Source organism: Mobula birostris, chromosome 11 (assembly GCF_030028105.1).
Source record: "Mobula birostris isolate sMobBir1 chromosome 11, sMobBir1.hap1, whole genome shotgun sequence".
NCBI lineage: Eukaryota > Metazoa > Chordata > Chondrichthyes > Myliobatiformes > Myliobatidae > Mobula > Mobula birostris.
Window position 1 is genome coordinate 38820939 of NC_092380.1, and position 14360 is coordinate 38835298.

At 41.7% G+C, this 14360-nt stretch overlaps 1 protein-coding gene across 1 annotated transcript in view; it reads right to left on the reverse strand.

Moving 5' to 3' along the window:
- Positions 1-14360, reverse strand: part of muc2.1 (mucin 2.1) — a 104945-nt gene continuing 90585 nt past the window's right edge. Inside the window, exons 20-29 of the mRNA XM_072271360.1 lie at positions 11373-11483; positions 11108-11287; positions 10780-11019; positions 10534-10690; positions 8557-8685; positions 7912-8053; positions 4630-4673; positions 4343-4534; positions 1695-2023; positions 1-96 (exon numbers count right to left, since the gene is read on the reverse strand). Coding sequence (XP_072127461.1) covers positions 1-96; positions 1695-2023; positions 4343-4534; positions 4630-4673; positions 7912-8053; positions 8557-8685; positions 10534-10690; positions 10780-11019; positions 11108-11287; positions 11373-11483 — 1620 coding nt within the window. The remainder of the gene's footprint in view (positions 97-1694; positions 2024-4342; positions 4535-4629; positions 4674-7911; positions 8054-8556; positions 8686-10533; positions 10691-10779; positions 11020-11107; positions 11288-11372; positions 11484-14360) is intronic.

A 14360-nucleotide genomic window follows, 5' to 3' on the forward strand; every position in this document is an offset into this window, starting at 1 on the left:
CTAGTAGCTGGTGTTGCTGAGGTGGTGGAGACTGTAGTTACTGTTTGGGATGGTGTGCTTGTGGGCTCTCCAGGTGTGGGTGTAACTGTTGTAGACCTTGTGGTGGTTGAAATTTTTGTTGTTTCTGAAACTTCAGTTGTGCATGTTGTACTCAGTTCAGGTGTGGTACCTGTTGGTGTTGGTGAGCTTGTAGATGTTGGTGTACTAAGTTTGGATGTGGGTGTAGATGTACCTGTTGTACTAGTTGTGGAGACAATGATATGTGTAGTTGTTGATTGAGTGTTGATGGCAGTGGGTGTTGTGGTTGTTGGTCCCTCTATTGCTTTTGTTGTGCTTGTGGAGCTGCTAAATTGTGGAGTAGAAGATTCTCCAGTTGTACTTTCTGATGGAGTGGATGTGTCAACTATTGTGCTCGGAGTCTTAGTTGGCACAGTGGCTGTTGAAACAATTGTTAATGTTTCAAACGGTGTGCTTGTGGAGATCACTGATGTGTGAGGAACTGTGGTAGACGTTGTTGTGGCTGAAGTTTCAGTAGGTTCTGTTCGTTCTGTAGTACAGGTTGTCGTCATTGCAGTTGTGGGGCTGGATAGTGCACTTATGCCAGTGACTGGAGTTGTGGATATCATGGGTGTGGCTGTGGGTGTAGATGTAGTTGTTGTAGTTGTTGGGGTGTGTGCAGTTGTTGATTCAGTTGTGATAACAGGAGATGGTGTGCTGGTTTGTTCTGTTGTTGTTGTTGGAGTGGATGTGCTTGTGGATGTGGTGGAGTGTGCAGTTATATTTACTGTTGGTGTGCCCTCTGATGGAGTGGACGTGTGCAATGTTGTGGTACTAGTAGCTGGTGTTGCTGAGGTGGTGGAGACTGTAGTTACTGTTTGGGATGGTGTGCTTGTGGGCTCTCCAGGTGTGGGTGTAACTGTTGCAGACTTTGTGGTGGTTGAAATTTTTGCTGTTTCTGAAACTTCAGTTGTACATGTTGTACTCAGTTCAGGTGTGGAACCTGCTGGTGTTGGTGAGCTGGTAGATGTTGGTGTACTACGTTTGGATGTGGGTGTAGACGTACCTGTTGTACTAGTTGTGGAGGCAATGATATGGGTAGTTGTTGATTTAGTGTTGATGGCAGTGGGCGTTGTGGTTGATGGTACCTCTGTTGGTTTTGTTGTGCTTGTGGAGCTGGTAAATTGTGGAGTAGAAGATTCTCTAGTTGTACTTTCTGATGGAGTGGATGTGTCAACTATTGTGCTCAGAGTCTCAGTTGGCACAGTGGCTGTTGAAACAGTTGTTAGTGTTTCAGATGGTGTGCTTGTGGAGATCACTGATGTGTGAGTAACTGTGGCAGACGTTGTTGTGGCTGAAGTTTCAGTAGATTCTGTTGGTTCTGTAGTACAGATTGTCGTCATTGCAGTTGTGGGGCTCAATGTTGTTACTGTATCAGTGACTGGAGTTGTGGATATCATGGGTGTGGGTGTGGCTGTGGGTGTAGATGTAGTTGTTGTAGTTGTTGGGATGTGTGCAGTTGTTGATTCAGTTGTGATAACAGGAGATGGTGTGCTGGTTTGTTCTGTTGTTGTTGTTGGAGTAGATGTGGTGGAGTGTGCAGTTGAATGTCCTGTTGGTGTGCCCTCTGATGGAGTGGACGTGTGCAATGTTGTGGTACTAGTAGCTGGTGTTGCTGGTATTGTTGTCATTGATACAGATGCTGTTGTTGGAGATTGACAGATGTATTGACAACATTGTACCTGTATTTCATAATCATAGCACTTTTTGATGAATCCTTGATCTTCATTTCTGCAGATGAGCCCGAACGATACATTGCATTGCACTTTCTGTTCCAACTCCTCAATGTCCACTTCTGGTGCATGTATAGCTCTGCACTCTATCCTGCTCGGAGCTTCACATATGGGATGGCCATGCTCCCTGATTTTATCATAGGTTTCAAAATCACCTTGCCCATGTGCATGTGTGGGAAAGCTCACACTTATCCAGTTGCTCCATTCGCATTCTTCCACTATCACACAAGTAGCTGTGGGGAGTGAAAGGATATTTTCTTTCAAATGATGTACCTTTGTGTTGCCCTTGAAATTTTATTGATCATTTTCAATTTGTTGTCTAATTTACATCGGCTAACCATATAAATGCAGAATTTTTACAATGAAATGGTGATAAATTTTGCTTTCAGTCGGCTGTGAAAGGGTAGGCAGCCATGCAACAGGTTGAGCCTCTGCCCCACAGCTCCAGTGACCCAGATTCATTCCTAATGTCAGGTGCTTTCCATGTGGACATTACATGTTCTCCTCGTGTATGATGTTTCCCCGGGTTTTCTGGTCTCTTCCCTCATCCCAACTGTGTGCGTGTGTGCAGCTTAATTGGTCATTTTGTATGTGATGTGTTGAATTAAGGATGTCCTTGATGGGTTGCAGTGAGAATAAAATTGCATTAAGATTGGATTAGTTGGAATAGATTGTTGATGGTCAGTGCTTATGTGCCATATTTCTCTGTCTTTCTCTCACCGCAAACCTCCATTCACCAACAAATTGTGCCTTTTTTAGAAGTGATTTGATATCTTGGTTTTTAGACCATAAGACAATGAGATTAGGGAAATGGCTGGTTCACCACCCTCTGTAACGTTATGTAAGAAACGTTCTCTAAAATGCAGTCTAGAGTTGCTAAACGTGGGTTTATATTACCTCATGAGCTTTTTATCTATTCTCTTCCTTTCAGTGGATTTGTGCATAATTGTACCCACGAATGTGTTCCTGTACTGGCACTGTCAGCCTCATGTGGTGCTGCATTTTTCTATGTTCTACGTGATCTATGTGTGCATCCAGAGACCATACAGACTACGTACAAATTTCAGCTTCTTTCAAGAAACTGAAGCATACATCAAAGGTTCTATCTGTGCAGGAGGGTCATTGCCACCAGCAGCAGCAGTTTCTATATCTGTAAGTAAACACAGGGAAGCCCTTATCCTTTATGAGTCATGAGAATTCAGTGCGTTCACATTTGATAGCTTTCAGTGGACAGAATTTGCCCTCTTTGCAGAAAAGGCAGACTGAAATAAATTAGTGTCTTTATATTTCTGATACTTCGGCTTACTTACAGGTCAGTGCTTTGCTGGTTGTGGAAACGGTCGAAGTTGATGTCAAAATTGCTGGAGAAAATAAATCAATATACTGATCTTAAAAATGCGTAGTAATTTCAAAAAACTATAAAAGACCCCCTGAAACATTTAAGAAAAATATTACTGTGTTAGATTTTGCTCATATCTTATTCTGATTGCATAGTTGGTGAGCCACAAGTGACTTGTGAGATCTTTCTGGCTGTCCGTCTCCTTGCTACAGTAACCTACAATAGCAACTGGCTGCAAACTGGTTGCTGACCATGGAAATTCTGAAACAAAAAGTGTCCTCCTCACACTGCAGTCCCTCTGCTCCGGCAGCCAGTTCAGCCTCTCTCTAAGTCTAATATATATTAAAACTAAATGCTATCTCTGATGCGACAGTTAAACATACCGTATTCATGTGATTAAAAAGCAAAATATAAATTTACAAAGTACAATTTGACTAAAGTACTGAAGTACATTTATGAATTAGGTACCACAGTGGTGTAGCGTTTAGCGAGACACTATTACAGATTTGGGCATTCTGAGTTGGGAGTCCAATCCCATCACAGTTCTGTAAGGAGTATGTCCTCCCTGCGGAATGCATTGATTTTCTCCGGCTCCACTGATTTCATCCCCCAGTCTAAAGATGTACCAGGTAGGTTAATTGGTAAATTGCCCTGTGATTAGGTTAGGGTTAATCAGTTTTGTTGGGTGTTGCTGGGACAGCATGGCTGGAATGGCCAGAAGGGCCTACACTGCACTGTCTCACTAAATAAATAAATAAATAAATAAATAAAATGGGCAAGTAACAAGTTCCCTGAAGCAATCTCTCCCTTAGTGCCAGTTCTCCCCATTGAAATGGGTGAAATTTTGATCTGGCACCTGGTTTAGCTTATGGCACATTCAGGAGGTGGATTCTTAGAGTAAAGCAACCTTTCTGCTGTTGAGCTCTGGGATGGATGTGACATTGGATTGCAATGGCAGCTGCAAGGATCTGTCGAGAAGGTTTGGGTGAGATCATCTCCATTAGCAGTCCAGTCCTGCTTTCAAACTGCTTTTAAGATTGCTTCAATAAAAACTCTTCATTGATGGACTGCAGGAGGCCTCCTACAAAATCATCACTTGTGGATGCTCTCCGATTCTACATCCAATCTCTTAATTTGTTAATCATTTCTGTGCTTTCTTAATTCTAATTTTAACTTTATTGAACTGTTTAGTTATAAGGGAAAAATTATGTACCTGTACTGGCTGTGATTGAAGATGATGAAACTGTCAATGGAGTTGTGGTTGTGGTGGGACATGGTACAACTTTTCCAATAATTGTTCCATTATCTGCACAATATACCACAAAGCAGTCTCCGAGGCCATCAGTTATATTGTAGATGATCTCATTTGGATGATAAACTGTGCCATTGTATATACAGACACATGCTGTGAAGAAAAGTTACAAGATGATTTAAGTATTTGAATTCATCATTTTATTCTGAAATAATTTACTTCACAGGAAAGGCAAAATGAATACTTGCCACTGCTATCGTTCATGCAGTTAATGCCGTCCTTTGTGCACCGGCTGAAAAAAAAAACTTGTCAACTGTTCTTACAGGAGTTTAACATGATAACAGTAAATATAAGTTGCACTTTCAATCATATGACACATTATCAAACCTTTGGAAAACCCAAAATATTCCATAACTAAAAACCTACCTTCATGATTTCTTAGTGCTGTCTTGGTTGCAAATACTAAGGCCATTTTGTGCACTTTATAGAAAAATAAGGTTGCGATGGTACATGATTTTAACTTTCCACATATTGACCTGGGACTCACACACTGTAAAAGGACTGAATGGAATAGAGTTTGTCAATTGTGTTCAAGAAAGTTTCCTTAATCAGTCTATAGGGGTCCTGATGGAGTGAATGTGATACTAGATCCCCTATTAGGGAACAAGACTGGGCAGCTCGCTGAAGTGTGTTTAGGTTGAGATTATAAATTGTAGAAAGGCCAGTTTTGAAGGTATTAGAGAGGATCTGGCAATTGTGGATTGGGACAAGTTGTTTTCTGGCAAAGGGATGCTTGGTAAGTGGGAGGCTTTCGAAGTGAAATTTTGATAGTACAGAGTTTGCATGTCTCTGTCTGTGAGGTGCCAGGTGACTGAAGGTAGCTAATGTTATTCAGTTGTTCAAGAAAGTCTCTAAGAATAAGTTGGGAAATTATAGGCCAGTGAACCTAACATCAGTAGTAGGTAAATTATTAGGAGTTATTTAAGGTACCAGATATATAAATACTAGGATAGGGCCTGAATAGGGATAGTCAACATGGTTTTGTGATCATGTCTAACCAATCATATAGAGTTTCTGAGGTGGTTACCTGGAAAGCTGATGAAGGAAAAGCAGTGGATGGTGTCTATATGGACTTTAGCAAGGCATTTGACAAGGTCCCACATGAGAGGCTAGGAAAGTAAGACCAGTTGCATGGCATTCAGTATGAAGTAGTGAATTGGATTAAACATTGGCTATGTGGGAGAAGCCAGAGAGTGGCAGTAGATGATTGCCTCTCTGATTGAAGGCCTGTGACTAGTGGTGTGGCACAGGGATTGGTGCTGGTTGTTAATCATTTATGATGATCCGGATAAAAAAGTGGTAAATTGGATCAGTAAATTTACAGGTTTCACCAAGACTGGGGGCCATAGTGAACAGTGAGGAAGGCTATCAAAGCATGCACTGGGATCTGGATCAGCTGGCAAAAAGAGCTGAAAAATGTCAGATTGAATTTAATATATACAACTATGAGGTGTTGCATTTTGGGGAGGACAAACTAGGATAGGACTTAATTAGTGAATGGTAGGACACAGAGGAGTGTGATAAAACAGAGGGATCTGGGAATACAGGTCCATAGTTCATTGAAAATGATGTAACTGGTAGATAGGGTCATAAAGAGAATTTTGGTACATTGAATTCAGGAACTGGGATGTCATGTTGAAGTTTGTATAAGACATTAGTGAGTCTAGCGAAGATGTCCTGACATCACATTGTATCATCAAGTTGCACATCACTAAAACAGGCTCTTTGTCTCTCCAAGTTCATGTTGACCCTTTCAGTGACACTAATTCTATAGGAATTCCACTTTATTTTATCGTAACTCCATAGCTTCTTTTAAAAAAGCAGACTGAAAAGCTTGAGCATGTAGATATTAAGAAAGAGGATGTGCTGGATCTTTTGGAAAGCATCAAGTTGAATAAGTTGCAGGGACCGGATGAGATGTACCCTAGGCTACTGTGGGAGGTGAGGGAGGAGATTGTTGAGCCTCTGGCGATGATCTTTGAATCTTCAATGGGGACGGGAGAGGTTCCAGAGGATTGGAGGTTTGCAGAATTTGTTCCTTTATTCAAGAAAGGGAGTAGAGATAGCCCAGGAAATTATAGACCAGTGAGTCTTACTTCAGTGGTTGGTAAGTTGATGGAGAAGATCCTGAGAGGCAGGATTTATGAATATTTGGAGAGATATAATATGAGTAGTAATAGTCAGCATGGCTTTGTCAAGGGCAGATTGCGCCTTAAGAGCCTGATTGAATTTTTTGAGGATGTGACTAAACACATTGATGAAGGAAGAGCAGTAGATGTAGTGTAGATGGATTTCAGCAAGGCCTTTGATAAGGTACCTCATGCAAGTCTCATTGAGAAAGTAAGGAGGCATGGGATCCAGGGGGACATTGCTTTGTGGATCCAGAACTGGCTTGCCCACAGAAGGCAAAGAATGGTTGTAGACGGGTCATATTCTGCATGGAGGTTGGGTGACCAGTGGTGTGCCTCAGAGATCTGTTCTGGGACCCTTACTCTTCATGATTTTTATAAATGACCTGAATGAGGAAGTGGAGGGATGGGTTAGTAAATTTGCTGATGACACAAAGGTTGGAGGTGTTGTGGGTAGTGTGGAGGGCTGTCAGAGATTACAGGGGAAATTGATAGGATGCAAAACTAGGCTGAGAAGTGGCAGATGGAGTTCAACCCAGATAAGTGTGAAATGATTCTTTTTGGTAGGTCAAATATGATGGCAGAATATAGTATTAATGGTAAGACTCTTGGCAATGTGGAGGATCAGAGGGATCTTGGAGTCCGAGGCCATAGAACGCTCAAAGCAGCTGTGCAGGTTGACACTGTGGTTAAGAAGGCATACGGTGCATTGGCCTTCATTAATCATGGAATTGAATTCAGGAGCCCAGGGGTAATGTTGCAGCTATATAGGACCCTGGTCAGACCCCACTTGGAGTATTGTGCTCAGCTCTGGTCGCCTCACTACAGGAAGGATATGGAAGCCATAGAAAGGGGGCAGAGGAGATTTACAAGGATGTTGCCTGGATTGGGGAGCATGCCTTATGAAAGCAGGTTGAGTGAACTCAGCCTTTTCTCCTTGGAGCGACGGAGAATGAGAGATGACCTGATAGAGGTGTATAAGATGATGAGATGCATTGATCGTGTGGATAGTCAGAGGCTTTTTCCCAGAGGTGAAATGGTTGCCACAAGAGGACACAGGTTTAAGGTGCTGGGGAGTAAGTACAGAGGTGATGTCAGGGGTAAGTTTTTTACTCAGAGAGTGGTGAGTGTGTGGAATGGGCTGCTGGCAGCGGTGGTGGAGGCAAATATGACAGGGTCTTGAAGAGACTTTTGGATAGGTACATGGAGCTCAGAAAAATAGAGGGCTATGGGGAAGTCTAGTAATTTCTAAGGTAGGGACATGTTCGGCACAACTTTGTTGGCTGAAGGACCTGTATTGTGCTGTAGGTTTTTTATGTTTCTATAACTAACTATACATACCACTCTTCACAGTTATTGCTGGTTTCCACAGTTTCATTAATTTCATAATATTTTCCATTTACATAACAGCCACATTCAGCAACACACTGCTCAATATGTTCGTTGAAAATGGGCGCATCGTCGGGACACTTAGGGTAGCAACCTGAGAAAAAAATTAGCACATTCATATCAGGGCTATAAAGGGAATGTGGGACAACGCAGGATGGCAAATGGGGTCAAGGTGGCAAATGGGGTCAACATTAGGAGCTGGGTCTCATAGCCAACTATGGGAAGCATATAAGGCAGAGGCACCAAAGAACGTAAAGGATTCTTAGTGGCATGCATTTAAAAACATCATTCAAAGCCAGTTCAGATTCAAAGTGAGCTTTCTAAATTTATTCTCCTGGCTAGGAACTACCCTTCTGGCAATCTCAATCATCTCACAATCATAGCATTTGCAAGTTTAAAATATGAATTTCTCGTTCTTCTGCTCTTCTTCTGTTGATGTTATTTTTCACATGCAAAAATGGTTCAAATAGGGACTTGAATTGATGGAACATTTCACAAACCCTGCTTGCATTATAGGCAATAAATAAGATCATGTTTACATTGATAAATAGTGATAACAGTTCTGAGGATTTGTTTAATAACCAGAAGTATTTTTACCTTCCAGCTGGAGCGTGACATTGCAGAGACCATGAGGATTCAGGCAAGTTCTGAAGCAGGGGACTCCACAAGGATGGTAATGCCACTGACACAACTCAGGGGAAGGGTTGTAGAAACTACAGTACATAGCTGAAACGGCAGAAAATAGGCATTCATACTCCACAGCGTTAAATTCCATAAGACATTACATAGTTTTGTTGAGTCATCAGGCTGCTATTTCTGTCACCAGTATCTTCAGTCCCTTTTATCCATTAGTGGTTCTTTTTTATTGCTGCCTAATCTATTGTCTCCTGTGATGTTCAATACTTTATATTTTTTCTGTTTTATATGACCACTGCATCTTTCACTACCTTTCTATCACTGATATTTCATAAATCAAAGTAATGAGTACAGGACAACACACACAAAATACTAGAGGAACTCAGCACGCCAGGCTAAGGAAAAGTGTTATGTCAACTGTACTCTTTTCCATAGATGCTGCCTCGCCTGCTGTGCTCCTCCAGCATCTTGTATGTGCTGCTTCAATTTTCAGCATCTGCAAATTTTCTCTTGTATTGAGTACAGGAGGTGGGGAGCTATGTTGAAGTTGTATAAGGCATTGGTGTGGCCGAATTTAGAGTATTGAGCAGATTTGGTCACATGCCTATAGGCAGAATATCAATAAAACTGCAAGAGTACAGGAAAAATGTATAAGGATGTTGCCAGGACTTGAGGGAAAGATTGTGTAGGTTAGGGTATTCCCTGTAGAGTAGGAAAACAAGGGATGATTTGACAGAGGTATACAAAATTATGAGAGGTATAGATAGGGTAAATGCAGGCAAGGTTTTTTCACTGAGGTTGGACAAGGCTGAAACTAGAGATCATGGGTTAAGGGTGAAAGGTGAAATATTTGAGGGGAACAAAAGATGGTACTTCTTCACTCAGAGGGTGGTGAGTCTGTGGAATGAGCTCGGGTTCAATTTCAACACTTAAGAAAAGTTTGAATAAGTACATGGATGGGAGGGGTATGGAGGGCATCCAGGTGCAGATCGATGGGACGAGACAGAATGATAATTTGGTATGGACTAGCTCGACTGAAGGTCCTGTTTCTCTACTGTAGTGCTCTGATACTATGGCTCTATGATATTCCATTAGTTTACTACACTTTCATCTTTTCTTCAAGCATTATTTATGATAAAATTAGTTCCCACTCAGTATCAAAATCTGCAGGTTAAGTATTACTTAAGGTAATACAAACATAATTAATTCTTTGTCACACTGCAGATTATTTATGTTCCAGCACTGTTAGGACCTGTGATTCTGGGAACCTGAGTATCCATTCACACTGAATGAACACATTTAAGTTCCTTCCATTTTCTGTCTGCTTTGTCTCATTCTTTCCATTACCATTACTGCTGGGAATAGAGCTTCCTGGCACCAAACATCAATCAGTTCTGCATCAGGCCAGAAGTGTTATGCTTCCAATGGTGTTATTTAATGTAGGACCACAAAGGCTCATAGCTTTCAGGCTATGTACTCTGCAGCTTGTAAACACCTAACTTACATCCAGCCCATACAGGTAAACAAGCTTTTGGGAGATCAACTTTACAGATTGGCTAGCTGCTATGTACTGTGCAGTTTATAAACACCTAACTTACATCCAGCTCATACAGATAAACAACTTTACAGATTGGCTAGCTGCTATGAGGCTGCAGGCACCTACGGCAGCCACATTTCTGACTTGTAAACATTTCACAGGAAAAGAACCCTGTCATAACCTGGAGAGGGCCTATAGTAGACAATAGTATCATCATACAAGACCTGTAAAAGCACAACATACATAATTTCCATGGAACCCTTTATGAATCTATGTATCCAGTAAATGTTTTGTGCAATGTTAGAACTGATAACATTATTTCTGACACTGATTCTGGTAACCTTATTGCAAATCTCATTCAGGGTTATACGGTATGGACATTAATATCGTATTAAACTTACGACAGATTTCAGGGGTCCTCCAGTCAACACATATCCCAGAATCATTGCAAGCATTTGCATAGGCAGCTACAGCTGTGCAAAAGCACTCACAGTCTCCACCACTGTCACAAGAGCAAGAATCATGCACACAAGCTTCATAAAATGGATTTGGGTCAACCTGTTGATGAAGAACATTACTAAGTCTGATGCTAACTAAAAGGAAAGAGAGCAATTGAAAACAATTGAAAAGGTGATAAAATGCACAACCATTCTGGAACAATTTTTAAAGACATCGCTCATAATTATTCCACACTGCTTCTCTGCCCAGGCTTTACGGTGTGGATTCTGAATGCAAGGGTCGTATTCAGGCACAGCGTCAGGGCAGGTGGCTGCCATCTTCCAGGAGTTTCCAAACTCCGTGATATTTGTGACTACTGACTGGCTTCTTGTCATCAAGTCATTGTTTGCATTTCCATCAAAGTTACCACATAATCCACAGATATTCCCCTGGAATCATAAAGAAAAATGACCATGTTCGTCTGCTAGCAGTGAATAGTTAGAAGTAAACCCTGGTCATAGATGATTTTATTCATACCTGGTATGAAGGGCTCAGCTTAATAAAAATGCTTGTTTTTTTGTCCCATATTATAATCAATCCGTTAGTAGTTTCCACTGTAAGATAAAGACCCACTGTGCGGACAGTGAAAGGGAGCACTTTGTTTTCATTCCGCTGTATTACTTCATGTTTCCCTTCGGCTAACTTCAGTTCAAAATTCTGAATTAAGAAATTGAGCATTATAGGTAAGTGTAATCAGAATGAGTTTGAAATAAATTCTTGATGAGAAATTGAAAGTCAGTACCTGGAAAAACAGCTTGATTGATTTAGAGCATGTTGTTCCAGTTGTTCCACAGGGGACATTTTCAGTGATTACACTGAAGGTACCATTGGTATGACCAACTCCACAATAGTCCTGCAAATTCAGTGTGCAGTTAAAAAAAAGTATAATTCACCAGTACTTGGTACTAGTAGTGTTATGCTACTCATGCAGCAGTTTGTTATCTTAAAGGAAATGTAGGTTATTACAAGACAAGCTTGACAGTGGTACAGATGCAGTAGAAGCATTCCCACACAGATCCAGAGCAGTGCTTGAAAAATCCAGTCTCCATAAAAGAGAGGTACTGCCTACCATTGTGGGAGCAGTCATCTTCGGAGTGGTCTGAGTCAGAGTGGTAAGGCTTTGGCTCAACAGGCTTCAGTGAGAACAGGCGGAGGTGAGGTATGTAGATCAATTTATTTCTTATTTACCTACTGAAAGAATAAAGGGTAGGCCTGCAGGACCAGTCTGTTCTGAGTGCCAGATGCGGGATTTCCAGGAGACTTCCAGCCTCCCCAGTGGCCACATCTATACCAGGTGCATCCTTAGAGAGTGTGCTGGGGAACTGGAGATGCAGCTCGATGACCATCAGCTTGTTAGGGAAAGTGAGGAGGTGATAGACAGGAGTTACAGGGAGGTAGTCACCCCAAGGCTACAGGAAACAGATAAATGGGTGACTGTCAGGAGAAGGAAGAGAGAATGTCAGATTGTGGAGAGCACCCCTGTGGCCTTCCCCCTCAACAATTACACCATTTGCTCACACTGTTTATGCATCTTTTCGTGCTTTGCCTAATTAAGGCTAATACTACTTGAATGTAATAATTGTATCTGACTCCACCAATTCCTGTTTGAGTACTGTTGGGAAGGGATGACCTATCTGGGGGAAGCGGCCGTGTCTCTGGCACTGAGTCTGGCCCTGTGGCTCAGAGGGATAGGGAACTGAAGAGAATGGAAGCAGTAACAGGGGACTCTATAGTTAGGGGGCAGATAGCCAATTCTATGGACGCAAAAAAGAAACACCAATGGTAGTTTGCCTCCCAGGTGCCAGAGTGGCTGTTTCTGAATGTGTACACAATATCCTGAAAAGGGAGGGTGAGCTGCCAGAAGTTATGGTACATATTGGTACAAATGACATAGGTAGAAAACAGGAGGAGGTCCTGTAACCAGAATGCATGGAGTTAGGAAGGAAGCTGAGAAGTAGGATCTCAAGGGTAGTAATCTTGGAATTGCTACCTGAGCCACACAACAATGAGAATAAGAATAGAATGAGGTGGCAGATAAATCCCTGGCTGAAGTATTGGAGCAGGGGCATGGATTCACATTTCTGTATAATTGTGACTTGTACAAAAGGGACGGATTGCACTTGAATCAGAGGGGGAGCCAATATTCTTGCAGGCAGATCTACTAGAGCTATTGGGAGTGATATATAGCAGGGGGATGGGAACCAGGATGATACAGCTGAGGATGAGCCAGCAGGTTTACAAGTAGATGATGGGTGTAATATGAATGAAAGGAAAGACAAGCCAATGACTGGGTACAAATGTAGACAGTGCAAAGAGTTAAACTGTACCACAGAGGAAAATTCAAAAGAGTGAAGAAGCACAACTGAAGGTGCTGTATTGAAATTCACATAGTTTCTAGAATAAGGTGGACAGACTCATGGGGCAATTAGAGATTGGTCAGTGTGATGTTGTGGGCATCACTGAGGCGTGGCTGAAAGAAGGCCATAGTTGGGAGCTTAATATCAAAGGATATATTTGTATTGAAAGGGCTGGGAGGAAGGCATAGGCAGTGGTGTGGCTCTGTTAGTAAGAGATAGAATTACATCTTTAGAAAGTGGTGACATAGGGTCAGAGAGTGTTGAATCTTTTTGATGGAGTTAGGAAACTGCAAGAGGCAAAAAAAAAAACATTATGGGAATCATATATAGGCCTCCAAATAGTAGCCAAGATGTGGGGTTGAGATTGCAAAGGGACTAGAAAGGGCACATAATAAAGGCAATGACACAATTGTAATGGGGGACTTCAATATGAACGGGAATTGGGAAAACCAGGCTGGCATCAGATCACAAGAGAGGGAATTTTTTGAATGCGTATGAGTTGGCTTTTTAGAGCAGCTTGTGCTTGAGCCTACTTGGGGATAGGCTATCATAGATTGGGCTTTATGTAATAATTCAGATTTTATTAGGGAGTTTAAGGTAAAGGAACCCTTAGGATGTAGGGATCATAATATGATTCAATTCATACTGCAGTTTGAGAGGGAGAAGCACAAATCACATGTATCAGTATCACAATGGGATTACAGAGGCATGAGAGAGCATCTTACCCAGGCAGATTGCAATGGAGTGACAGCAGAGCAGAGGTGGCTGATGTTTCTGGGAATAGTTCACAAAGTGCAGAATAAATACATCCCACAGAAGAAGTTGTTCTCAAATAGCAGGGGTAGGCAACTGTGGCTGACAAGGGAAGTTAAGGGCTGCATAAAACCCAAGGAAAGGGCCTATAAAGTAGTAAAAGTGAGTGGGAATTTGCGTAATTGGAAACTTTATAAAATCCAACAAAAGTAATTAAAAAGCCATTAAAAGGGAAAAGATGAAATATGAGGGCAAACTAACCCTCATATAAAGCAGGATACTAAAAGTATTTTTAGTTCTATAAAGAATAAAATGGAGGTGAGAGTTAATATTGGACCACTGGAAAATGATGCTGGTGGGGTAGTAGCAGGGGACAAAGAAATGGTGGATGAACTTAATAAGTACTTTGCATCAGTCTTCACTGTAGAAGACACTAGCAGTATGCCAGAGGTCCGTGAGTGTCAGGGAGCAGGAGTGAGTGCCCATGCTTTTACAAAGGAAAAAGTGCTAGGCAAACTGAAAAATCCTGAGGTGGATAAGTCACCTGGACCAGATGGACTACATCCCAGAGTCCTGAGAGAGGTTGCAGAAGAGATAACAAATGCATTAGTCATGATCTT